The sequence below is a fragment of the Pithys albifrons genome, chromosome 23 (genome assembly GCF_047495875.1).
Source record: "Pithys albifrons albifrons isolate INPA30051 chromosome 23, PitAlb_v1, whole genome shotgun sequence".
NCBI lineage: Eukaryota > Metazoa > Chordata > Aves > Passeriformes > Thamnophilidae > Pithys > Pithys albifrons.
In genome coordinates, this window is record NC_092480.1 from 7252153 (window position 1) to 7277704 (window position 25552).

The following is a 25552-nucleotide window of genomic DNA, read 5'->3' on the forward strand; positions in this document are numbered from 1 at the left end:
TTCCCGGAACGGAGGAGGTGGGTGAGGGCAGCCACCCCTTCCTCTTGCCCTGCGGACCACCAAAAATCATAGCGCTGGGGCAGACCCCTCCCCGGGCAACTCCCCACGGCACAAATCTCTCCACAATCCCCCAAAATTGGCTCACAGCAAATTTTTAGGGGCGGGCAAAGCTTTTCCCACCAGGTCACTGAGTCAGGGGTGTCCACCGTCTCCCCGTTGAATACCCATGAGAAGATGCCAAACCATCATGAGACAACACCTGAAGGATCTCAGGTTGGCTTTACTTAAAATCATCAACCTATATTAAGTATTTTTCTCGCAAATAAATTAACTCCCACTGCAGGAATGCCCCATTCCGGCCACCTCTTTCTGCCACGGGATTCCATTTCCACCCCATCCCACAATACACAAAATCAGCAGCCAACCCTTTGAAGTTTTTATTCCCCTCAGGATTTTTTTTGTTTCTATAGTCCTAAACCCATCCCTCCTATGCTGGTGTGGGTTTTGCCAACCCCTGAGACAACATTAACACTGATTTATAAATGGGAAATAATGTCAAATATTGGTGCTTGAGGAGGCAGCTCCTTGCTGAAGGCAGCAAAATTTATTCTTCTTTTTCAAGCAAGAGACAGAGGGAACCTATAGGGCACCACCAGCTGAAGACTGATCTGTCCAACCAATATTAATCAATAAAATACCTGTGGAGCTGATGGATCCAATTTTGCCAAGGGAACTACATCAATATTTAAAGAGCATCCTCACCTCGTCCCTCATTCTCCCTGGGATGGGGTTTCCTTGCCATTAAATGGGACAGAGTTTTACCCGTGGTGACAGGCAAAATTGCTGTAATTAGGTTTTAATTGCCACGGGCTTGTAGACAGTCCAGGGGTAATTAGTGGGGCCACAGCTCAGCAGGGGGAGCTGAGATTTGCTTGAAGGATATTTCGACCCCCTGGTCTCGTGGGTTCCACTGCTTGGTTTATTGCATCTGAAAACAATAAACGGTGTTCAATAAAGCTCCAGCAATAATAATGCATCCCAAATGTCTGTTTTTACTGTGCCCCCAAGACAAGAATATTAAAAGAGGCTGCAAAGCTTCACTTCCCAGGATCTTCTCAGTCCCCAGCAGCTCCCTCCTGCTGGTGATGGTGGATGGGCTCATTTCAGGGTGGTGATCTCCATTCCAGCATCCCCCCCTGGCCCTGGGGCAGCATCAACAGGACAAGGAGCAGGATAAAAGCCCTTGCAGTGATGCAAACCCAGGAACAGGGAGCTGCCTTGCCTGGATCTCTGTGCCAACAGGTCCCAGTGCCGCGGCTCAAGCTTCGCCAAGGTTTGGGGAAACGATGGTGGTCCCACACCAAGCACCAGACCACAGCTGTTTCCAGCCCACAGGAACATCAGGACACCTGCACGCAGCAGTTGTGCATCCATGGAGCAGGCATGAGGCACCTGCATTGCCTGCTCACACCCTGGGTGACCCAAAAACCAGCCATGTGCTTCCAGTGGCCACCAAAACCCCAGCAGACAACAGGGTTCTGAAACTCTCCAGAAAATGAAAAAGTATTTGCTGTTGTAGCAGAGTGCCAGGAGCCTTCGCTCAGTAGTCACTGCTAACAAGTACACCCTGCCCTAACATTTAATTTACAAAGGATAAATTGCCAGTTGGATTAATTCAGCATGATGAGCACTGAGTAATTTGGAGAAGAAAAGGGGGGGAGGGAAGTCCTGGCTGTTGAAGAAGTGAATTTGTAACGAGCTCTGCCACCGCCCAGTGCAGAGCCACTTGGAAATGACACCAACAAAAGGGTTTAGGAAATGGCCTGGCTGCAGCAGCACAGAATGGGACCGGTGTCCTCCTTCACAGGAGCACAGGCACAGGCTCTGCCATCACACCACAGCTCTGACAGGGTGACAAGGCCAAGCAGGCACCAGGCAGGAGGGATCTGTCAATAAAGGAGGAAGGGGATGCCCTCAGCCAGGCTGGCAGCATCTGCTCCAGAGGGACAAGAATGGGGCGATTCATGCCCTGCACAAACCGCCTTTGTCCTGCCAAGCACCTCGGCTCACCCTTCCTCCAGCCACAGCCTGGGAACACCATCTGGCTTTGCAGACCCAGTCCCGGGACCTCAATGAATCCTTTGAAGGCTCCAGATCCATCAGAATCCTTCCCACTGCCCTCTTCTCCTGGGACAGGCCCATCCCTGGCTCCACATATCCCGCTGCTCCCCGGGAGATGGGTGATGGCAGCACTTCCTAGTCTCCCAGGAAAATGATTCCTCCAGTGGGAGCCAGACAGATGGTCTGTGGAAGATGTGCTGCTTGGTTGTCTCTCACAGCCCTCAGAGAGTCTATTTTCAAGACTGAGGGTGTTTTTTCAATACCTGAGGATCAGGGAGGCTTCCTGGAAGACAGGATGGGCCTGTCTGTTATTTAATCATCTCCATTCCTGGGCTGGCCTGGATGGGGACATAAAACTGGGATGCTCCCTCACCCAGGGAGACCAAGCTCCCTCTTAGCACAGAGGATGCTCTAGTTTTGAAAATATTGTTTTCCCTTAGCTTAAAACATAGGGAAGGGGAGCCAGGGAACAGCCAACCCCACTGACCATCTCCAGATCCTAAAGCTCCCCAGTTCCCATAATCAACTCTGGTCCCTGCTGTGCCAACAGGGAAAGGCTCCATCAGCAGATCCCTCCAGCTTTCTTACCATGGATTGGACTTTTACATTGATAGAATAACCTGGAAAATACCTCTAAGATCAAGTTCAACTGTTAACCCAGCAAATGGGAATTTCTGCAGAGAATTAAGGAAAGGTGGCTGCATCCAGCTGCTCTGCTTCTCCCTGCTGCCAGAAGGTACCAGGGAGCTGCCTGACCTGAATATCTATAAATGGGATGAGCTGAGCAAAGCCCTGGGGCAGCTCTGATGATGCCACTTGCACTCCAGCCGGGTCTGGGCTGCTCCATCACAGCAGCAGCCTGAAAAAAATAAGTCACATCTGGTTTTAACTCCCACCAGCAAAACAACCCCCAACAAAACAAACCTCTTAGAACTCAGTGTGGAAAGGAGCAAAGAACTGGGTACCAGAGAGATGATTCCTGTGATTCCATACCTGGTTACAGACCAGAAACCAGAGCCCTTGCTGGCACTAAGAACTCATGAAGTTTTTAGAGGTTCACGTTCAGCGGAGAAGCTGCCAAGGAATCAATGGCTGGGAGGTGGAGCAAGCTCTCTCCACCCAGAGAAATTGTTTTTTCCCACCACAGTGGATCATCAAGTCCAACTCCTGGCTCTTTCCTGCCCCACCACTACCTTGGCAGGAGGAAGAGCACTATTATTTATTTATAAACCTTGCAAAGCCTCGAGCAGGCGCTGGCAGGAAGGGGCTGCCCTTGGACACGAGGTCATTTCAGATGGAGATGACAGAGGAGCAGTGGGGGGGATGGCTCTGGGGCTGGGGATCAGGCAGCACACAGCATTTGTCTTCAGGGAGCCAGCCAGGAAGGGCGAGGGCTCCGTTAGTCACCGATTCATTTGGAGCAGACACCCCTCCCTGCCCCAGGAAAGCTGCAATCCCTTTCCCAGGAGTAAAGTCATAGGAAATACATGAAGCTTTCTGAGGACAACGTGCTTTTTGGACACATCTGTCTGCCTACTCCCTTGTCTGGGCTGACATTTGGGGACAGGGGTTGTCCTTTGGGTGGAAAAGATGGATATACGCAGCCCCTCCTGCCCAAACCCCTCCACTCCTTGTATCTCAGGGGTGCCCAGTCTGGGGTAAAATCCAGCACACTAAAAGCAGTTTATTCAATAAATGTTTTAATGGACTTGAACAGACAACACAGTTTCCATAGCAAAGGATCATCAGCCCCATCTTGTACAAAAACAGAGTTAAAAAACATAACATCAACAAAGCCTTAAAAAAAGAAAAATAAAACAACAGTAAAAGGGGTATTCGTTAAAAAAATATGATTAAAAAGCACCTCTGCCTGCTCACACTTTTCCTGCCTCCTGGAATTTCTTAAGCAGGGGGTCATCAGCTCTCAGGGGGAAGGTCAGGGCCCGTTTCTGGTAGAAGGTGGAGTCCATGGCCAGGTTGTCGATGACATCAGCCAGGAGATGGCCTCTCTCCACGGAGCTGCCCGGCGCGTCGTAGCCCAGCGCGGTGAAGTGCACGTGCAGGTGGTAGTAGGAGGGCTGGTAGTGCAGGTAGACCCGCAGCTGGGAGCCAGGCACCCCAAAACGCTTCGTTATGGCCTCCTGCAGAGGGGAAACACACAGGTCAGGACTGGGAAGACCTGGGAATGGATAGAAAGGAGCACTCTTGGATGGCAAAAAAGGCATAAGGAAAGGCAGAAGGGATTTCTGTTTCCTCACAGCATGGGAGAGGGGGAAGTTGGGCTGGGCAGAGCTCTTCCCATCCTCTGTTTGAGCCTCCAGGGACAGAATGATGCCTTCAGTTGCCCCACTTTTCTCCCTCCATGACAGGACGTGCTCTCTGCTGATATCGTTTTCCCTTCCACCCTTATCGCTCCGGCTCATGCAGCAAGTGACAGGGATCCTGTTACCAGCCGGTGTAATTAAAGCTATAAACAGCTCCAGTGAACTCCGGCTCCGTGCGCTGCAATCCCCTGACTAATCTCCTAATTAATCTCCCACTTTCCCCAGTGCAATTACTTTCCAAATTCTAACACAGTGAAGGAAACAGAAGCTACTGCACATCCATCTACCAAAACACCCTGTGGAAAAACACGTCAGCTGGTGGGAATGGGTAAGGAGTCAGGGAGGGTATTGTTAATATGGGGAGCTCACTGCTAGTGGGAAGAACAGAGCACCCCTAAAGCACCTTGGACATGGCATGACCTGGGGAAGGTGCTGATGGAGAGCAGGGATCAGGGTCTCCAGGCAGAGGGAGCAGCACAGCCCTGTTTTATGATGTATTATCTCCTCCTTTTCTGTCCCCAGGCAGATGCTGTGCCAGAAAATCCAGGCAGTGCCCCTGCAGAGGCAGCACAGCCCTCCCTGGCCAGGTGTGGGACCAGCCTCAGGCTCACCTGCCCTTCCTGCAGGACGTTCCTCAGCAGCAGGAGGTGTTCGGCCGTGAGGTCCCGCAGGGACTTGATCTCCCGGCGGTGCACGACGGCCACCAGGTACAGGTCATCCAGCTGCAGAGACACAGGAGGGCATGGGAGGGACACAGAGAGCACAGGGAGGCAGCAGCACTTTGCACCTGACACACCATCCACAGCTTCCCCGGCTCTGCTGCACAGGGGTACCTGCCCTCGTGTTCAACCCACAGCCAGGCTGGGCTCAGCCTCCCTGTACAGGACACACTCGCCCACAAAGCCACTGCACCTCAAAACATCATTTCCGGACCAACTGGGTTTTTTCTAGCCAAGAGAACAGCCTCATCCCAGCCCACAAACAGCAGGATCACAAATGCCTTCTCAGCTCTGAAGGCAGATGGAGTGATCTGCTCTTCTATACCATGAGCACCACACTTGGTGCTGCTCCTGCACATTCACAACATCCCCCTGAGCACCTCAAAAACACCATTCCCAAGGGACTGAGGCTGGAGAGAGAGCTGGTGCAGCTGCATGGGGGTCACCAGGGAGCCTGAGGTCTGCCAGCACACCCCCTGTGCCCAAACACCACAGCCTTCTCTGAGATGGTTCATCTCCCAGCTCAGGTGAGGATTTACAGTGAACCACAGAGGCCAAAGCTGCAACTGTAGATTTACCCCAGTGAAAAACTCCTCACGTTTCCACTGTGCAAACAGCTGGCCACTTTCCAGTCACACCAGTTCTATAAATAACCATTTTCAAGACCTAATTGGTCACTGTACAACCCCAGGGCAGTGAAATATGTCCGTTCAGCAGCTCTCAGCCAGACCTTTGGCATCCCCTGAAGCTCTTATCGCATTCAATGTTTAACAAGACATAAGGTTGTGGATCATTACACTTTAAAAACATAAAAATCCCAGTCTCCTTCAGCTCAGTCAGTGACTTTCTAATACAAACACTGGAAAGCAAAGGGTTTGGATATGTGAGAACCAGCAGATGTCTTCAGCACTGTGAGAAGCCCATGTGGCTATTTGGAAACAGCTGCTTGTGCCAAAAGATGCTCTCAGGACCCTTCCCAGGGCTGTTCCTGCACCATCCAGCACAGCAGTGCTCACAGCTCCCTCTGATTCCCATGCACAGCTCCGGAAAGAGATGGTCTATCAGCCTGTGCTCTTTGGCTCTGGGCTGGCTGGTGGGAGGGAAAGCAAACAGCTCCTCTCCTTAGAACAACATCTGCATGTTGCTGTTTGAAACAAATAAGCCTGTTGCTAAAAAGGCACGTAATGATGTCATGCCAGGCATTGCTTCAGGCAACGCCTCAGGCCTCCTGCGGATTTGAAACCAACCCAAAAGTTATGGAGGAAAAAAAAAACACCAAAAAATTTTTTAAAAATCCCAACCATTAAAAAAACCCCAAGAAACCCCTTCAGACCACTATTGAGGTTGGGCAGCAGGAGCTGAGGCAGTGCCCAGAAGGTTGAGGCTGGCAGATATCACAGCATGAAGGAGAAATTTTCCTCCCATCCATCAGCCTAAAATAATTCCAGGTGAATTTGCAGGATTTGTGGGCCAGGTGCTAAGCGAGTGTGAGGCAAAGCTGCTGACAGGACTCCTGAGGGAGGGCTCGGAGAGTCCTGCTGGGAGCTGTGTCTCCTTCACTGATTTCCCTCAGCAGCCAGACCTGTCTGGTGGGATGTGACAGGAGGAACTGGTGCTCCTGGGCAGCCCCAGCACTGGCTCAGTGTCACCCACAGCCAAGAACAAATTCCTTGGCTCAAAGGCAAAGCTGACAGCCCTTCCTGGGATGCTGCCTCGCCTGCCTGGGAACCAGAGCCGCAGAGCAAAGGGCCTGGATAACTCCAGGGATGACTGGGGTGCAGACAGCAACTCAGCACTCGGGGAGAAATCCAGAAGGTCCTGTTCAGCATTCCAAGAGGTGAGAGGAGAATGGGGAAACCTCCCCTAAGGACAAATCCTACCACTGAGGCACTCCCTGACCAGCTGGGAGATGTGGATGCAGCAGGTCTCTAGAGGAAGCTGAAGCCCAAATTTTAGTCCAAATCTGATTTGAGCTGTAAAGTTTGGTTGCAGCAAGTAAGGATTTCCACTGGATTGCTCACAGCCAGGAAAGGGACAGCATGCTGCATGTTTTAGGGTCCCCAGATATCACCTCCCATGGAAGGGCACTGAACAGGGCACAGTGGCACAGCCTGAAAGTCTGACCTGTGCCCCCTGGGCTGCAAAGACCCTCCAGGAAGAACAAGTGGAAATTCAAGCTTGGTTACCCCCTGACAGCTAAACAGCAGATTTTTGGAGTAGCTGATGTGCCAGGAATTCCCAGGGAGCAGGCACTGCCCTGCAGTGACTCACCTGTGCTCCCCCAGACAACTCAGCACTGCACCACCACCAGCTGCTCCCAGCACACACACAGGATGGTGCTGCCCACCACTGCAGGCTTGTGTTCCCATTTTTTGAGTTTTAATTTCCATTTCTAACTCTTACAGAAACTTTCCCTGCCTACCACCTGCAGAAGCAAATGAGCATCAGAAACACAAACGGGACTTTGACACCACCAACTCCAGGAGGTGGGGCGGGGTGTGGAGTTTCACCTCCCCAAGAGCACAGTGTGAAAGGGAGCCAGAGACCAAGGAAATAATTCTCAATTTGGGATTACAGCCTGGGCTTGAAAAATCATTTTCACCAAGTGGCCACTCCCACAAGGGGTGAAGCAGCTGCTCAGCAGCCAAGGACCATCTGTTTAACACTGTGGAGGAGAGTCAATTGCAGCAACCAGAGGTTGGACATCTGCCTGGTTTGCACCTAAAGTCAAGGATTGCAAAAAAAAACCCCAGAGAAGATCAGCAGGAAGAAATATGCAGGACTTCAGTTCAAACACATCCCAACAACTTTTGGGCTGATAAGGGAGACAAAATGAACCCAATAAATACATCCCAGCAGCAGTGAGAACAGCCTGGGTTCTGCAGCATCTACAGTCAGCACGTGAGAAAAGGCCCTGGTAACATCCCCACTAATGACAGTGTGGACAGAAAGACACAAGCACCTACTGAAACGCTCATCAGGGTGCTGTTTGTAGCCTGAAAGTGGACATTTCTTCTGGGTAACCTTCAGACAGGCTGCATTAGGGGAGCAAACCAACCTGGTTTTGATTCCACTTTAAATCTGGAACTAGAACAAAGCCATTGGAAGGATCTGGGTTTTCATAGATGATTCTATCGGCCTCAGCTTTCTTCTCCAGGATATTATACACCCACTGAAAGAGAAACATATGATTTACAAACCAGCAGAGAATATAAAACCCAACATCTCAGGTGCATTTAGCCCAAGTTCTTGGATTACTGCATACCCTCTACAACTAGAATATAAAAAAAACCCCAAAACAACTCCAATGACTTAATTTTAAGATGACCAAATACTTTGTAGTTAATTATCCATAAAACACTCCAACAACCAACCAGCTACAGGATATTTTATGAGCACTTCAGTGAAAAGCAGTGGAGCTCAGCTCTTGGGGGGCTCAACACACAGCACATGAAGCTGTTTACAACCCACAAACTGCACCAAAATCTTTACAAGTTCTGGGAAGAGAACTGGGCTGATCTTGTTCCCTGTTCAAAGAAGAAGGCAGATTGCTGACAAGCCTGAGCTGGATGCAGCTCTGGCTGCTGGCAGCTCACTGGGGGACACAAAAGGCCTGTGTTTTATGGGCAGTGCATGTCTCTTGGCTGCCTGGCTGATTAGAAAACAGTTCCCCACTCTTCTTCCATACTTAAGGTTCCAGCCTGCTGTAAGCCCTGCTCTGGTTATCCCTCCACACTCCTCCTGCAAAGCAAAGCACCATTCAGAGAAGAGTTTTGGAAATGGAAGATACCAGGGATAAGGGACAGAGTAAGATTGAGAAAAAGCATCTCTGCTCTCTCTGGCTCCCAGCCTGAGCTCCAGCATCCTTCTCTCCAGCTTCAAAATGCACAGTATGCTCTAGCTTAAGCCTGGCTTAAGTCCTGGAGTGCCAGGGGAGTCCCCAGTCACACCACTAGAAGACAACACAAGACAGCAGGAAAGTGCTAAGGCTTGGAAGCTGAAAATGTTTGGAAAAGTCATTTTCCCCACCAAATACAGGAATGGAACATTCTGGTTGCTTGAGGTGGGTAGGGAAGGAGCAGCTAGTCTCACAACAACTGGTGGGTGCTGTGCACATGACACACTTTTGGGGAACTCCATCAAGAGTTTAATTAATCTACTCAAAACTTAGGATCACTGTGAACTGACCTGATTACAACTGGAGGGAGAAACCAACCTCTCCTCCCCTGATCTGGGGTATTTTGCTAAAATTTCTGGCCTTTTCTTCTTAGCAACATCTTAAGAGGTAAGATTCTCCAAGTGATTTTGGAAAGCACAGTACAAACTCCCTGTGCTCCGTGACCCTGTGAGGAAAGCTCAGCAGGAAATGGAAGTCTGGTCTTTGTTGGGGTTTTTGTGCCTGCTCTGATCACAAGGGCCAAGCTATCAGTGCCCTAAAGAAGTTCCCTGATCAGATGAACTGAATTTTAAGCCCAAGACTGCCTTGTGATGGGCAGGTCCCCGGCTGCCTGACGGCTCCTGCTGCTCCCAGCACAAGCACAGCAAGGAGAACACAAGTCCAGGGACTGACACCACAATAAAACCGTTATCCCGAAAGCATCCGCGCTCCGCATCCTCCGGCAGGAAACACAGACGCCTCTGTAGTCCCCTGGTACTTCTGCTACCCTTCACATTCCCCCTTCCACTCAGCAAAACCAATGGGATAAAAACAAGGAACAGCATTATCAAACCCCTGAGGTCAAGGACTGACTGTGCTGACCATGATTCCTCAGCAGATGCTCCTGATGGTCACCAGGAATATGTTTCCATGTACAGAAATCAACTCATGAGCACTTGGTAGAGGCAGTCAGAATGCAAACAATTCCCAAGGGCAGCTGCTACACCAGGAAACTTAACAGCCTTGGGAGCAAAGGCATGGATAAAACACCCATACAGGCCATGGCCTGGGGTAAACACGCTCTTGCCTTTCTCCAGCTAATAAATGCTGCAGTTTAAGGCAGCAGGGACGAGGGGGTGGGGCACATCCAAGGTCCCTGGTTGGTTTTTGGAGGTTATTTTTAATGGGTTGCCTCAGAAAACCCAGGATTTGTTTTATTCCCCTTTCTGCACAGGCTGGCACAAAGTGGTCCCTACAGACTTGTGTTCCTTTGGTCTCTACGAGAGAAAATAGGGAGAGGAATGGCCAAGAAGGATAAAAATGAGAAAAGTCTGGGTCTGTCTAGGGCAAGTAGGACACAAAAAGTAACAGTTTCACCACACAGGACTGAAGGGCTGAATGGCAGAGCTGCAGCCAAAGCCCAAGGAATGAGTTCTGATGCAGAGACCCAAGAGACTCCCAAAGAGCCCAGTGAACAGCACCAACGCCCAGGGAGCCACCCTTGGAAAGGAGAAACGCCTCAGGTCCTCTCCAGAAACCCTGGGAAAGACAAGCTCCAAGGCAACTATTTTCTGCAAAAATGGAAAAGGATGTCCCAGCCAGTCGGATGAGAGGGTGTAGCACTACAGAGCTGACAACACAATCAGCAGGGAATGGGACAGAGCACTCCCAGCCTGGGCTCTGGAGGAGACTTTTGACAACCCAGGTATTGGAGACCAGAAAAATCCATCTCCGCAGAAGCAGGTGGTGGTTCCCATACCTGGATGCTGAAGCTCTGGGACTGGATGAAGGGCAGGGTTATGTTCTTGTAGTCCTCCCAGGTCTCCCTAATGAGGTGCACTTCCTGCCGGAGGTACTTCTGGATGTGTTTCTCCGTGGCAGGATACACCACCGTGGCTTTGATCTCTGGGAACAAACATGGTGACTGGGTTATCATCCACACTGGCCTCCTTCAGTCCCCAGTACATCTGTTTTCCCTTCCAATAAATGTCACACTAAGATATTTTGAAGAGACACCACTAAAACAGGTTGAGGGAAAGCAGACATGGAAAGCAAACAAGTGCTTTGACCTCCTGCACTGCCACTGCTTTTCCGGAGGAAGGAAAAGCCAACGACACAGCCAGGGCCTGTCTTTCCAGTCCAGGTGGAGGAGTTTATCACCTGGAAGGGTTTTCCCACACTCACTCTTTCAGGCCTCTCAGCATCACCAGGGCAGAACTGGGGCTCCAAAGGCAGGGTTTGTGTGCAGCAGCCAGGACAGAAACACGACCGCAGGGACAGGGACATGCTCACATCTGAAGCTCAGGGGACGCACCCAGCAACTTTTTCCAGCCACAAACACAGAGGGGCTCCAAGGAGCAGATCCTTGCCAGAGTTCTGTCAGGGTTCTTGGCCTCAAGCCCCAAGTGCAGGAGCCAAAGAGGTCAAGGGCTCAGGAAAGACCCAGAGCAAACAACAAGGGCTGATGGGTCAACAAAGTGCAGGATGAGCTGAGGGAAGAGAGCTGAGTGATCCCCCTGCCCACAAAGAGAATTTCCCTGTTTACTCTGGCAAAGAGGAAACATTTTCTGTTTGCCTCAAGATTAGAACTTTGCTGTGTCATTTCTGTGGCATTAAACAGGATGCAAGTGCTCACCTTGTTGACCTGGCAGCTCTGATGTTGGCAGCAGTAAATCCTCCCCACAGGGGTAAAACCCTCGAAAAACATCCCTCTTTGGCAGAGATTGGATGTGTGATACAGAGCCTGACACGACTCCAAGGTGTTGCAAGGGCATGGGAGCACCTCTGCCTCCTCAGCTAACACAGAGCTGCCACAACCATCAGTGCAGGGAGAAGAGCCCTGTGAGCCCAGGCACACCAGACAGGGCTGAGGCTCATGGCCAGGACACTGCAAATGCCACCGTCAGTGCCCAGGGTCTGCCACAGAGACCCATGACCAAAGTCATGCCTCACACTTTATGTGTGTTTATATGCTAGCCAGACACTGAATATAAACACCTATTTGTTCCCAGAGCCAGGGTTTAGGGAGGTTCGAGTATTTTTCAGTTTTCTGGTTTCTGTTTTTTTAAGGTCAGAGCTGCACAAGCCCAGAGACTCTGCCTTTTCATTCCATGCCAAACTCAGCTTAATGAAATCCACAGGAAAATGCTGGTAACATGAAATATGAAAATGCAAACCACAAGGGCAGTCTGGGCTGGTTCCCACCATACACATGTTCAAACAAGGTTGTTTTCCAGGACTCAGTTAGCACTTCTAGCAGGATGATGTAATGCCAAAGAAAAAGAGACAAGGCTGTAGCTCTCCTCACTTAAAAAGGCCAGCAAAGCACAGGGGAGAAAACAAAAAAGGCAAAAAGATAAAATACCACAGCCAGCCTCAGGCTGAAACTTTCACAGTTTAATTTTAGACCCCAGAACAAGAGCAGGAACAGCAGCTAAGCCTCTCCGTGTTGGGTGGTGATAACCACAGAGTGTGGGGGTGCAGGGGACCCAGAATGGCTTCCCTGGCACCTCCCCAGTTTGGGGGGGCTGCTCATACCAGGGGAGAGCACTCAGGGGGTTTTAAATCAGAGACCACAGAACTCTTTAAGGCAACACCTGCGACTGAGCAGATGTTTGGAAGAGAAGAGGGGGGAGAGGCTGTGGTTCACTAATGATTATTTCCCTTTTAAAGGTCTCATCAACCCCAAAATGTCCCAGCAATGCTAATTAGCATCAATCACTGCAGCCAGAGAGGCTGTTTGGTACCTGTTCAGAGTCCTTAGGAGACACACAAAGGATGCAAAGTCACAGCTGAGTGAGATCAGGCTGGCCACAGAACCTTCCCGGCACTGGCGCGCACCGCACGCTCCGGTCTCCCAGCCTGCTCCTGGCAGGCTCTGCCTGCACCAGAGCAGCACGTAGGCCATGGGGCACCCAAAACCTGCCCCAGCCTGCAAACACAGTAAGGAACTACTGCACATGGGATGTGGGTTTCTAAGCTGGCAGAAGGCTCAGGGATTGTCTCCACTCACATCCAAGTGACATCAGCCAAACCATTCCTGAACATCAGCCCAGGGACACCACGGAGCACCTGCGGTTTATTCTGGAAGTCAGAACTGACCATCAATTAACTGGAGGTTATAAAAAACCCAGGAGGTTTAATTGAAGGAATCTGGATGAGTAGGAGGTGAAGGTACTGCCATGGCAGAGAACAGCTGACCAGGCTGTTGGCCTTAAGAAAGGTGTTTGAGGGGAAACACCACACTGGAAAACTGCCCAGGAGAAAAGGAGGCTCAGATAGAGCAGACACACACTCCCCTCTCCTGCTAAAAACAAGAGAGGAAAACACAAAAAAATCAGGACACCAGCTCAGTTTGGTGAACTTAGGGGAGAAAGAGCTGAAGGCAGCTGCCAGCAGGAGGAGAGGGTGAAACACAAGGTACAGAGAGCTCATGCAGGTAAGAAAGGGCACTCTGAGCTCACTAATGATGCCTTGTCCTCGTTTGGGCCATGCTGTCCCCAGGCTCTACCAAAGGTCCCTTCCAGCTCCACCGTCCCCCTCCAGCTCCATCGTGTCTGTCCCCCCCCACCCCAGCTTCACCGTCCCCCCACCCCCCCCCCCCAGCTCCACCGTCCCCCCACCCCCCCCCAGCTCCACCAGTGAGGAGAGGCCTCACAGTCACTTCTCCCACTCCTCTCATCAACCCTAACATGGAGCACCATCAGCCTGTTTTAAACAGATTTAAAGCCCCCAGGGAGCCAAGAGAAGCACACAGGGCAGGCACAACCTGTTCCTGCTTTTGGGCCTGGGGATACAGCCCTAACTAAACATGCAAGATTAGTTAGCCCTAAGTCAACACATAAATGCCTGAAGTCAATATACAGCACACAACCTCCCCTGCCCCTGCTGCATTAACAGTTTATTTACTTTCAGGGTCACAACCGCACAGGGGTCACATGGGAACACCAAATACCAGCCCAGCCTCAGCCAGGTATGATGCAGCTTTGCCTCAGAGAGCTGGGGCTCTCCTTAGTGAATGAATTAAAGCCCCAAAGGATAGAGCTTGCCAGAGCTCCCAGTCTCCAGGGCCAGCACATACCAGGGCAAGCCAGGAGCGCTGCTGGGGCTCAGCCAGGGCGACATGCTGGGTTTAGCTGCAACAGCCAGCACAAAGGGGAAAGGTGCAGGTTACACCCCCTAAAACACACAGCAAAGCACGGTGACACCTCCCACTGTCCCCCAAGACACCCCCACAGCTTCAGGCTCCAGCTTTTTATTTAAGTGTAAATGCAAGGTTTCTTGGCTAGGCAAGCCCCAGAGGCAGCTGGAAGGTGGAAACACCGGGAAACAAACCAGCCTTCCTAGTGCAGCTCCTGCAAGTTTCTCCAGCTCCTCACTGCCTGAAACCAGACTTTTTGGGACAGGGATTGTTTCCTGCCTGACTGAAAACTTTCCTTCCACACTCTCCTATTTTTCCCACAGTTTCTCCACCCTATGTTGGAGTGAGAGAGCCAGAGTATCTCCCGTTGTGCTTGGCTTTAGATGTTCCTAATGAGCTTCAGCCTGAGCATGAGCTGTGCCCAGTGTAAGGGCTCTTCGAAGGACTGATGAGAGCCCTTAAATCACACCAGCATGGCTTTGGTGCTGTGGAACACACAGTCCTGCAGCAGCCAGGCAAGAGGGACTTTTTGCTGGAAGCATCAAGCTCTCCTTGCTGAATGGGTGTGAGGAGCTGGATGTTATCAGGGAACCAGTCTTGATTGAACCATCTGGCTTTTGCAATCAACCCTTGGCAGCAGGAATATCTTTCCTCTGTTATGAAATCAGCTCTTGTTTCCCTGGAAGGGAAAGGCCCAAGGCTGGGGTTTCCTCCACCACTATATCTCACCTCTAAGCAGAAGCTGCCCCTTAAATCAGGGCAACATCCAGCAAGTGCCCTTAAAATAAGTCATGCACTTTGACAGCAGCACAGTTGCACCAGCTCTGACACTGTTGCTCCTCACAAACTCACTCACAAAATTCCCTCTCTTCACTCCAAGGGTTTGGGTCGCCCTTCAGATGAACTCTGACCATCACTAGCTGTTTTACCTTTGACATATGCAATAAAACCAACGAACCAAGCAAGACTCATTTGGTGCTGCCTTCATGCCAATGTGCTCCCAGACTTAAAAATCTCATCTTTAAGCAGGCAGAGTGAAATTCAACTTCCCAGAGCAAAATCACACTTGCCAGGTCAGAGAGGAGTTGTTTGCTCAAGTAACATGCTTTGTTTGGCCTCCCCTTCCCTGCCTTCACCACGCCAACAACCCGTCACTGCACGGGGCCTGTGCTGGCTTGACTGTGCAGAGGGAGCGGCGCCCAAACAACGAGGAGGGGGAAGAAAATCTCCCCTTTCAGCTCTAAGAAAGTTCAGCTGAATGAAGAGACCCTGGGGACTTGGGACCACAGAGGTGGCATCAGGAATTGTGTCAGGGAAGAGCAGAGGGAGGGAGGCAGCTCCTCACACCCCCAACCCTCACATCCAGGGCACGATCACCCGCCATCAGCATTTCCTCGGCCTCCAGGTTTATTTTGCCTTAGAAAGCAAGTGGGAGGCTCAGATGCTCAGGGGGCTGTGAAATCACCCAGGAAATTCCTTTATCCCACAACACTACAACCCAGGAATGTTCCTTAATGACAGAGCTCAAGCTTTTCCATAAAATATTTTACCACATCTTCTACCCAAGTGTAAACCTGCAAGGAGCAGGATCTAAACCCCTGTATCTCCCTAACCCTGCACCCAAGGGGCTGACAGACCCCCTGGGTCTCCACACAACCACTGAATGTCCCAGGTCAGTCAAACACTGACACTTTCTTCAGCCTTAGAGGCAATTCTCCAGTTTAGGTGTTTAAGCTGCCTTTCTCACACTGACCTGGTCCTTGGACTATTACTTAGCTCACAAGGAACATTTCCTTCCCCTCCTGACGCACGTGCCAGCAGCTCTTACGTACTCACCGAACAGCTATTGCATCTTAATTGCTTCCAAGGAAGAACCCTCCTTACCCTCCAACATGGAGAGCCTGGAGAACAGTTCCAGAGTCCACAGCCCCTTCCTGATCTCCTGCCTGGGGGTGGCTCAGCACCCAGAGCAGTGCCAAGGAGAGGGGTGGGAAGCAAAGATGCATCACTGGGTAATATTTCTGCAAAAACTCGCATTTTAAATATGGATTTAAAAACACTAAAAAGATAAAGCTTGGCAGAAAAAAGCCAGAGGCTTCTTTCCCTTCAAACTTGCGAGAGGCGTTTCACACCTGGCAGGAGCCTTAAATAAAAGAAACAATTCTATTATCAGAGTAGTGCTGAGTTACACAGCAAAGTGCTACTGCAGGGAAGGCTGCAGAGAACCCTCGGGATTTCGGTCCTGCAATGCCACCTCGTGGGAATCGCTGCAACTCCTCCGGCCGGAACACACCTGGGGCCTTTCCAGCTGAGGAAGCGCAGCTTGAACATCTTCCCACAACACCCGTGTTGTTACAGTGTTTTCCTGCCACTGAAACTCACTGTAACACTGAAGCCTTTAATTTTGAGACCTCCACAGGACAAGAAGTGTGCAGCATAACTCACAAGCTCCCAAATCCAGGCAGTGCTTCCTCCTACACCGTGAGAGCAAAGCTAAAACAGGACTGGATTTGGGAAGGCACATCAAACATCCTGAAAATTTATTTGGGACTGCAACAATGTCTTACTTAAGGCAATCACTCACGTTTATTTTCCTCTGTTAAACCTGTCTGACTGTTATTGTGCTTATGAAAGCATTGACATGGAATTTATCACTGCACTTCTGGAAGCATTGACATGGAATTTATCACTGCACTTCCACAATTCAAGCACATACCAGCATTTATCTGGAATTAATTTTGGGAGGCGATTCTGCCCTTCTGCTCTGCCCTTTGGAGACCCCACCTGCAGAGCTGCCTCCAGCTCTGGGGACCAACATCAGAAGGACGTGGAGCTGCTGGAGCAAGTCCAGAGGAGCTCACTGACGTGTCCCAAAACCTTGAGCTCCCTCTGCTCTGGAGCCAGGCTGGGAGAGCTGGGAGTGTTCCCCTGGAGAAGGGAAGGCTCCAGGGAAACCTGAGAGCCCCTTCCAGTGCCTAAAGGGGCTCCAGGAGAGCTGGAGAGGGACTGGGGACAAGGCATGGAGGGACAGGACAAGGGGAATGGCTTCCCACTGCCAGAGAGCAGGGACAGATGGGATATTGGGAAGAAATGCTTCCCTGTCAGGGTGGTGTGGCCCCTGCACAGGTTGGGCAGAGAAGCTGTGGCTGTCCCATCCCTGGAAGTGTCCAAGGTCAGGTTGGATGGGGCTTGGAGCCACCTGGGCTGGTGGAAGGTGTCCCTGCCCATGGCAGGGAGTTGGTACAAGATGAACTTTAAGGTCCCTTCCTACTCAAACCATTCTGGGATTCTGTGATTAAACTGAAGTGCCTGGCCTGCCCAAAGACCATCCCTGGAGAGCAGCACCACTGCAGGACACATTTCCACCATTACAAGAATCCCTCTCACAGGGACAGCCTCCCACTGGAGCTCCCAAGGTGCCCATCTGTCCTTGTCATGCTCTGTTATTAACAGCATTTGGTAACCCACAGATGTGTGAAATCAGCAGGGAGATGGGGCCCATCTGCCCCAGCACTTGCAGTTACCAACATTGAAAAACCCCTCAAACATGATCTGCCTGCCCTCACCAGGTGACAAAAGCAAAGCCCTGGAATGAGCAGGAGCTGCACGTGCTCTGCAGAGACTGTTTTCAATTTAAACCTTCTGGGGAGAGACCTCTTTTACCTGAGCAACTGACAGCACCAACAAACACACATGGAAAGTCCTGGACTCCCTGAGCCCCTCTGTACCTCTACATGCAGGCACAGGCAGGTGATGGCAGGGAATGAAGCAATGGCTGCCCAGCAGCTCATCAACTGAGCCCCATGTCCATGGCGTGGGGAAGAGGGGATGAAAGGGAGCAGCATCCAAACCCTGGGAGCAAGGCATTGCCTTCAGAGCAACAATGACCCTCCACCCTCCCCAGCTGGGCCAGGTGTGCTGCTGTCACCAAACCACAGCTAGGCTGGCACAGTTGTGTCCAACAGTGGCACCTGCCCATGCCACTGCATCCTCCCCTCTGGGGTGGGAAGGAATCACCTGTCAGCATTCCAGCCACCACCTGGGATCCCAGGCCCCCTCCTGGGACCCGCAGCCCAAGGGCACTCACCACTCAGCTCTGGGGGAGGGCTCAGGTAGAACGTGCAGTAAATGTCATTGTGCATCTGCAGCTCTGCCTTCAGCGGCTTCCTCAGCAGGTCCGGGATCTTCTCCTCCTGGAAAGGAGTCTTTTCCAAGATGACTACAGCATCTGTCCCCTCTCCAGAGAGCCCAATCCTCTGGAATAAGAAGGGATAAAGCTGTAAGTAATCATGGATCCAGCACTGGGTGGGGAGTTCAAGGTCAGGGAACACAGCAGACACCTCACAGCCCCTCGGTCCTCATGTCCAGCCCACCCAAAAACAAGAGGCGTGTTCAGGCTGAGGCACAGCAGGAACTGGTTCCCACTCTGGGAACACAGGTGGTTTTTGGAGGAGCACAGGATGTGGCCAGTGACCCTGTCCATCTGCACCTCCCCAGATACTCCCAGGACTGCCACTGACCCACATACCTGATTTCCTCTTGGACACTCCCCAGCTGACCAGGCAGCCAGAATAAAAGGAAGACAGCAGAGACAGGCACAGGGATTTGCAGCATGGGCAGGGAGCAGGTTTTGGGGCAGGGAACACTGACTGCTGCCCTGCTCCAAGGAACCAGGGCCCTGACCTGGACATGGTCTCAGCGGGATGGTTTTGGGAGGTGCTGGGTGTGGAACAACCCCCCTCACCGTGGAATCACTCCTGTATGTACAGGACCCAGGTGAGGCCCCACCACAGCATCCAGAGAGAGCAGAGGGGCTCACCTGGGGCTCCCAATCCCACCAGGCTCACAGGGCAGAGCAGCAGGTCTGGCACCAGTTGTTCCCCACTGATCAGCAACTCACTATCCCCAGACTGGGAAGCACCTCTCCAGGAAACAGATGAGGCGCCTGCGTGGTTCCCATACCACAGACAGGCTACCTGGACGTAAAACTTCTGGAGTTACTACAGGTTTCCCTGTAATAGCACACAATGTGTGCGACACGTCTATACTATTTACAGCCTCAGAGTCAGCCTCGGCTTGCAATTCAACACCATTTTACCCGCCAAGCACGGAAAACCTACCGGGACAGAAAAACAACAGCTGTGCAAGTAAGAAATAACCCCCTGAGGCCTGCAGTGAGGGGCGGCAACCGCATCCTGCCCCGGCCTGGCTGGGAAAGGGGGTCGGGGGCAGGATGGGCCGGACCCTGCGCAGGGACCGGGACGGGACGGGACGGGACGGGACGGGCGGCGGGTCCCGGTAGGGGGCGTGGTCTCAAAGGAGTGGGCGTGGTCTCGGCTGCCGTGGGCGGGGCCTTAGCGGGGCGGGGCCTGCCCGGAGCGGGGCGGGGCCGAGCCCTCGGCAGAAATGGCGCCGTCCCGAGTCCCCTCCGCGGTACCTCCGCGTGCAGGAACACGGCCTTGTCCCGCGCCGACTCCCGCAGGACGCGCCGCACCCGCAGGTCCGACAGCGCGAAGGCGGCGGCGGCGGCCCCGCCGTTCTCGTTCTTCCCCTTCTCCTCCTCCTCCCGCTTCCTCTTCGGCTGCGGGGCCTCCGCCATGGCGCGCTCCAGCCCCGCACTCTGCGCGGGCGCGGGCGGGCTTAGCGCGCCCCCTGGCGGCTCGGAGGTCTCACGGCCCCTCAGCTCCTCCCACAAACTCCCGAGACGGGCATTGAGACAAAAACCAGGACAACCACCAAAATTTAAAACTTTTGTATTTTCGTAGTCCCAACGACTTCGTGCAACGTCTGCCCCGCCTTCTGGCCGCAGCCAAGGACGTGCCATGTCAGCTCAGGAGGAGTCCTGGGGGTGTCAGAGCCCTCCGGGATAGGGAACACCAGCGCCATAAAGAGCTCTGGAGACACCCAGACCCACCCGATGTCAGAGCTTAGTGTTTGCATGAGGATGTCCCTGTCCTCGTCCCCGCCATGGGGGTTTCAGCCACTGGAGGTCACATCACTGGTTCACTGTCCTCCACCGAGGTGGGAGCTTCCCATTCTTGCTTCCCAGGTCTGGTCTGAGTGGCTCAGCTTCGCCCTCACGGTCTACCAGGACATGGCTGCATCCAGGCCTGGAAGTGACAGCTCCGGGATACCCGTGGGGGTGGATCTGCCTGCTCCCAGCACTACTCCATGCTGCTTGAGGAGCTCCGGCACAGCTCCTGGAGGTCTGCAGAGGCAGCAGAGGAGTCCCATTAGCAACCAATTAATCTAAAAATCAGGGCTGTCCCATGGTGTAATGGAGAGCACTCTGGACTCCGAATCCCAGGGACCTGAGTTCAAGTCTCAGTGTAGGGACCATCCCCTGGCAGTTCAATCCCTCCCTGCCATCCAATCCCGTCAGATCTCGGATTCTCAGCGGGGTCAGCTCCGGTTGGTACCGGGTGCTGTGACAGTCCCGACGACTTCCCTGTCACTGTCCAAGCTCGCTCGGCCATGGCAGATGGACCTCAGGACTGAAACGGTGGGGCCAGTTCTGTGCACGCTGAGCCTCACCTAAAACATCCACTGCCCAGGCTGGAAGGGCACACCATGTGGGGAGAGCCCTGCCCAAATCCAGGCTGGAAGGGCACACCATGTGGGGAGAGCCCTGCCCAAATCCAGGCTGGAAGGGCACACCATGTGGGGAGAGCCCTGCCCAAATCCAGGCTGGAAGGGCACACCATGTGGGGAGAGCCCTGCCCAAATCCAGGCTGGAAGGGCACACCATGTGGGGAGAGCCCTGCCCAAATCCAGGCTGGAGGGGCACACCATGTGGGGAGAGCCCTTCCCAAATCCAGGCTGGAGGGGCACACCATGTGGGGAGAGCCCTGCCCAAATCCAGGCTGGAGGGGCACACCATGTGGGGAGAGCCCTGCCCAAATCCAGGCTGGAAGGGCACACCATGTGGGGAGAGCCCTTCCCAAATCCAGGCTGGAAGGGCACACCATGTGGGGAGAGCCCTTCCCAAATCCAGGCTGGAGGGGCACACCATGTGGGGAGAGCCCTGCCCAAATCTTCCTTTGCCAAGTTTGGCCATACATACGTACATACAATCTAAAAATCAACTCCCTAAATAAACTTAGGGCATCTGGTCACTTCCCACGGTCCTTATCCCAACGGAGCGAGGTCCCATCAGCGTCCCCCCGGGATACTCACAGCGCAGGACGGTGTCTCTGATCTGCCTGAAGCTGCTCTCCTTCAGCGCCATGGAGATGTAGTAGATGTTCCGCAGCTCCTTGGGGTACTCGCTGCGATCCACGCCCTTCAGCACTGGGATGGTGCGCCCGTCGGCCATGGGCGCCTCTGCCAGCGCCTGGTGCATCTGGAAGCGGCACCAGGGGTCGTGCAGGAAGCGGGGGGTGATGAGCAGGACCCAGCAGTGGCTGCTCCGCACGGCGTCGCACAGCTCGGTGCCGAGTGCGCCGCCCGCCGCCGCGTCCCGCAGCTGCAGGAAGCAGCGCAGGCGCTCGGGCTGCCCCTCCAGGTAGGACACCAGCTCCTCCACCAGCTCCACGTCCCCCTCGCTGTGGCACACGCACACGTCGTAGCTCTTGTCCCACCGGGGGCTGCCCGGGGCGCTGATGTCCGGTGCCGACACGGGCGACAGGGGGATGGAGCTGGTGGTCAGGCTCGTACCGGGAGAGGAGCTGGAGCTCTTTGCAGAAGAGGAGGAGGAGGAGGATGGTGAGGATGAAGCAGAGCGGGTGGAGTTGAGGCTGCTCTCCACTGAGCTGTGCTTGGGCTTGTGCAGGAACCGCCTAAACCAGCCTGTGGAGTGAGGCCACAGTGAGGTCTGGGGGGCTCAGCACCCCCTGGGCTTCCCAAGCACAGCATCAGCCAATCAGCAGGACACCTCCAGATGAAAAGGGCTGGGTGGGATCTCATCCTGACCCCCCAAACCACCCTGGCCCCAAAACCTCAGCTGCCACTGACATGTGTGAACCCTCAGGGAGGGGACAGAGCCAGAGGGTTTATTCCCACACTCACCAGCCATAGTGGGCAGCACGCTGATCAGCTGCCAACTGCCAGCGGGAAACCTGTCCTGAGAGCAGAAAAGAGGGATAAAGTAATAAATGAGGAGAGCAGGAATCATTCCATGGTGGGTCTCAGCCCCAGGAGATCAGCAGGATCCATTCCATGGAGCCCTCGGGTGTTCTCAAGGAGCCCAAAAGTCACTCCCAGCAGGGTTTTCCACATCTGCCTTCCCAAAATTTGCTGGGAGGGCACATTTGCCTGTTACTGGCTCTCTGCTGGAGATACACACCTGCAGCGAGCGAGGCCAGGAGCCAACAGGCAAGAGAGACCCTCATTCCTGGCAGCGGGGAAAGGATCCTACACAGGGGAGAAGCAGGAATTAGCAGGGATCACAGGGATGGTGTGGCTGTTGGCAAACCAGAGGCAGTGTGGGTGCTGCTCAGAGCTGTGCGCTCCTGGTGCCACCTGCCCTGGCATTCCTGCCTGTTCCCTGCCAGCTCACACCACTGGCATTACACTCCCGGCACTGCCCAGACCCTCGCTGAGGGCACCCAGGAGCAGCAACCTGGGAAACAGCTGCTGTTTCCCCCTGCTGGCATCACCCCTTCCGAAACTACACACCCCATGTCCCACTGAAGCCTCTCCCCTACTCCGAAAGCAGTGCAGGACTGTGGAAAATGCCAGCAAGACCCCGGCACGCCCACAGAAACCACAGCGCCCAAGGGAGCCACGAGTGTCTGGACAATGAGCATGGATGGGGGAGGTTTGGGAGTACCCACCTGGCATGCAGGACTCTGGCACCAGAGCAGGGTGAGGGGATGCATCAGCCCCTGGGTTCGTCAAGAAGGAAGATCTTCTGAGATTACCTAAGTGGGAAAAGAGAGATAGAACGCGGAATGTTCCCTCTGGAGTCTAGTGGGATCCTCAGTGAATGGCGAGGCTGATCCATCCTTACAGCTTCCACATCCGGGAGTGGCTCCCAATGAAACTGCCCCAAGGTGGAATGTCCCGGAGCTGCCACCGCCTCGCCCAGGGACAGAGCGGAGGAGCTGCCCCGTTGTTCCAGTGCCCGCTCCTTGGGGTGCCCCCGGCTGGCAGCAGCTCCCGCCTCTGCCGGAGCATGTGAAAGCGAAAGCCGGGTACGGGAAGTGAGGGCACCTCCGGGAGGGGAAGCCGGGCCGCCCCCGGCCTCGCTCCCACATCCGCCACTGCCAGCACTGCCGGGGCGGCGCCGTGCCCAGCCCTCACCCGGACCTGCTCCTCTCCCTGCGCTCGTGACTAAACAGACAGCTCCATGTCTGCCACTCCCGCTTTTATGAGTTAAATTTACCCAACAAGGCATTTTTCACCCAGAAATCCTCACTGTACCTCTCTTTTCCCAGGTCACATTCCCCCGGTGGTGCTGATGGCAGGCACCGTCTGCCACTTCCTTCATCCCCTTGTCATCCTCAACCCCTCGAGTGCCAAGCGGTTCCTCCGCAATGCCCTGCAGGAAAGGGGCTCCAGGTGAGTCCTAGTACTGTCCCCCAGGGATTTGGAGGGGTCTCGAGGGGCCACGTGCCCACCCAGCTCCCTGACAGGATGTTCCTGGCATGGGGCTGCCCGGAGCTGTTCCCCGTGTCTCCCATGCCTGGGGGACAACATGGGACACTAAACCCTCTGCCCACCACAGCCAAGCTGGTGGCCCAGCCCAGTGTGGGGGTGATCCAGGTGTCCCACACCCTCTGTGACACTGGGAAGTGGGTGCCTGGAGGTCCTGCCCCAGTGCTGAGCACGTCCCTCCCTCCCTCTGCCACCTCAGTCCTCACCCTGAATGACAGCAAAGTCCCCCTGACCTACAAGCACCTGCAGAGCCTCCCAGCACCCCCTGGGCCCTCAGACAAGCCGGCCCTGGCACTCACACAGGAGCATCTCCGAGGGGAGCACAGGGTGGACCTGAGCATGAAGCTGGGTCAGCATCTCCTTCACTGTTCCCCTGCAGTGGAGTGACAGCCATCACACCCTCACTGGACACAGCCCTGTGACTCCAGCCGGGGGGAGCAACCGGGCCAGGCACCACCAGGGTGGGTCCTCACTCTACCCCAGCAGGGAGACTCATGGATTCCAGAAGGGTTTGGGTTGTAAGGGACCCTAAGGCCCATTCCATTCCATGCCCCTGCCCTGGGCAGGGACACCTTTGGCTGCTCCAAACCCCGTCCAACCTGGCCTTGGGAACAGCAGCACTCACCTGACTCAACACGTTTATGGAGAGGAAGGTCAGTGCCCAGCACCCATAACTGAAAATTCAGGGCTGCTTTACCACCCCAAAATATAATCCCAGTGCCTCTCCACGTGCTTCCAGATCAACTGGGATGACAACCCCCTGCACCTCCATTCCCGGAAGGATTTCCCTCAGGGATAAGCCCCAAGTTCTCTGACCTCCCCGAGGGCACCGCTTGTCCCCTTGTGACCTGTCCCCATTAACTGCCGCCCTGACACTGCTGCCACCACCCCAGAAATCCACTCCCTGCCCGAGGGCGAGTCCCCTGCCCGAGTCACCCCACCTGGAGCCCCCCGAGCTGCCCAGAAGGGCAGCACCCTCTGGATCGACCTCCACCCGCATCAGCGACACCATGATCATTATCAAAGGAGTAATTAAGGGTAATCAAGCAGGCGCGGCACCACGCTGAAATCCCTGCACCAAGAGCTTCAGGTCAGTCCTCAGGGGGAGCCCCTGCGCAATCAGGAAATGGAGAGGCCAGGGTGCTGCAAGGCAGGGTCAAATAAAGGTGTTCAGGTGAGAAAATAAAGCTGATTTTGCCCCTGAGTACACCCACCATCAACATGCTTCATTTATCAAAGCAATGTGCAGCTACCCAGAAGCCAGAGTATAGTTTTACTCCCTGAAAAACTCCAAAGACACCCAAATTCCGACACACAGATGCTTGAAGGCACCGCAGGGGCCGCCCAGGGCCAGGCACCGCTTATACCTCACAGGGCCGGAGACGCTGTCGCACAGATACGAACGCAGGCAGCGGCAGAAGGCGTAAGGCAGGCCCCTGAGGGGTAACAGGGCAGGGAGGCACCGCCGGGCCCACAAGAGCTGCCTCAGGCCGAGTGGCCCGAGCTGCCTCTCCAGTCCCGCCCCTCACACCGCGACCCACCCAGCGCCACCTCACGGCGCACACTGCGGCGCGCATGCGCCCTCTGTCTTTTATTGCCTAGCGAAGCATCGCGAGAGTAACCCTGCGTTCCCACGGCGGGTCCCGCCAATGGGAGGGGGCGGGGCCGGGCGGAGGGGGCGGGGCCGGGCGGAGGGGGCGGGGCCGGGCGGAGGGGGCGGGGCCGGGCGCGCGGCGGCGGCGGCGTCTCCTCAATGGGCGCCAGGTGCGTGCGG

At 54.1% G+C, this 25552-nt stretch overlaps 2 protein-coding genes across 2 annotated transcripts; both read right to left on the reverse strand.

Moving 5' to 3' along the window:
• Nucleotides 1-3809: 3809 nt before the first annotated feature.
• On the reverse strand, nucleotides 3810-19793 carry DCPS (decapping enzyme, scavenger). Its single transcript, XM_071576393.1, has 6 exons — nucleotides 19619-19793; nucleotides 18269-18437; nucleotides 10801-10946; nucleotides 8223-8336; nucleotides 5057-5167; nucleotides 3810-4262 (listed from the first exon to the last, which is right to left on the reverse strand). Exons 1-6 carry the CDS (start codon nucleotides 19778-19780, stop codon nucleotides 3996-3998), a joined length of 969 nt encoding a protein of 322 aa, XP_071432494.1. The 5' UTR covers nucleotides 19781-19793; the 3' UTR covers nucleotides 3810-3995.
• A 125-nt stretch (nucleotides 19794-19918) lies between these two features.
• TIRAP (TIR domain containing adaptor protein) lies at nucleotides 19919-22493 on the reverse strand. The gene is made up of 4 exons (XM_071576456.1): nucleotides 22466-22493; nucleotides 22189-22243; nucleotides 21358-21969; nucleotides 19919-20389 (listed from the first exon to the last, which is right to left on the reverse strand). The coding sequence occupies exons 2-4, from the start codon at nucleotides 22193-22195 to the stop codon at nucleotides 20346-20348; spliced, it is 663 nt and encodes a 220-aa protein (XP_071432557.1). The 5' UTR covers nucleotides 22196-22243; nucleotides 22466-22493; the 3' UTR covers nucleotides 19919-20345.
• Nucleotides 22494-25552: the final 3059 nt, after the last annotated feature.

Coding starts and splice junctions, on each gene's coding strand:
- DCPS (XM_071576393.1), bottom strand. CDS start 19,780: ATGGCGGAGGCCCCGCAGCCGAAGAGGAAGCGGGAGGAGGAGGAGAAG. Junction 18,438..19,618: donor CCGTGTTCCTGCACGCGGAG/GTACCGCGGAGG, acceptor TTCTTATTCCAG/AGGATTGGGCTCTCTGGAGA. Junction 8,337..10,800: donor CCCAGAGCTTCAGCATCCAG/GTATGGGAACCA, acceptor TTTCTCTTTCAG/TGGGTGTATAATATCCTGGA.
- TIRAP (XM_071576456.1), bottom strand. Junction 20,390..21,357: donor CAGAGACACCGTCCTGCGCT/GTGAGTATCCCG, acceptor CTGCCTCTGCAG/ACCTCCAGGAGCTGTGCCGG.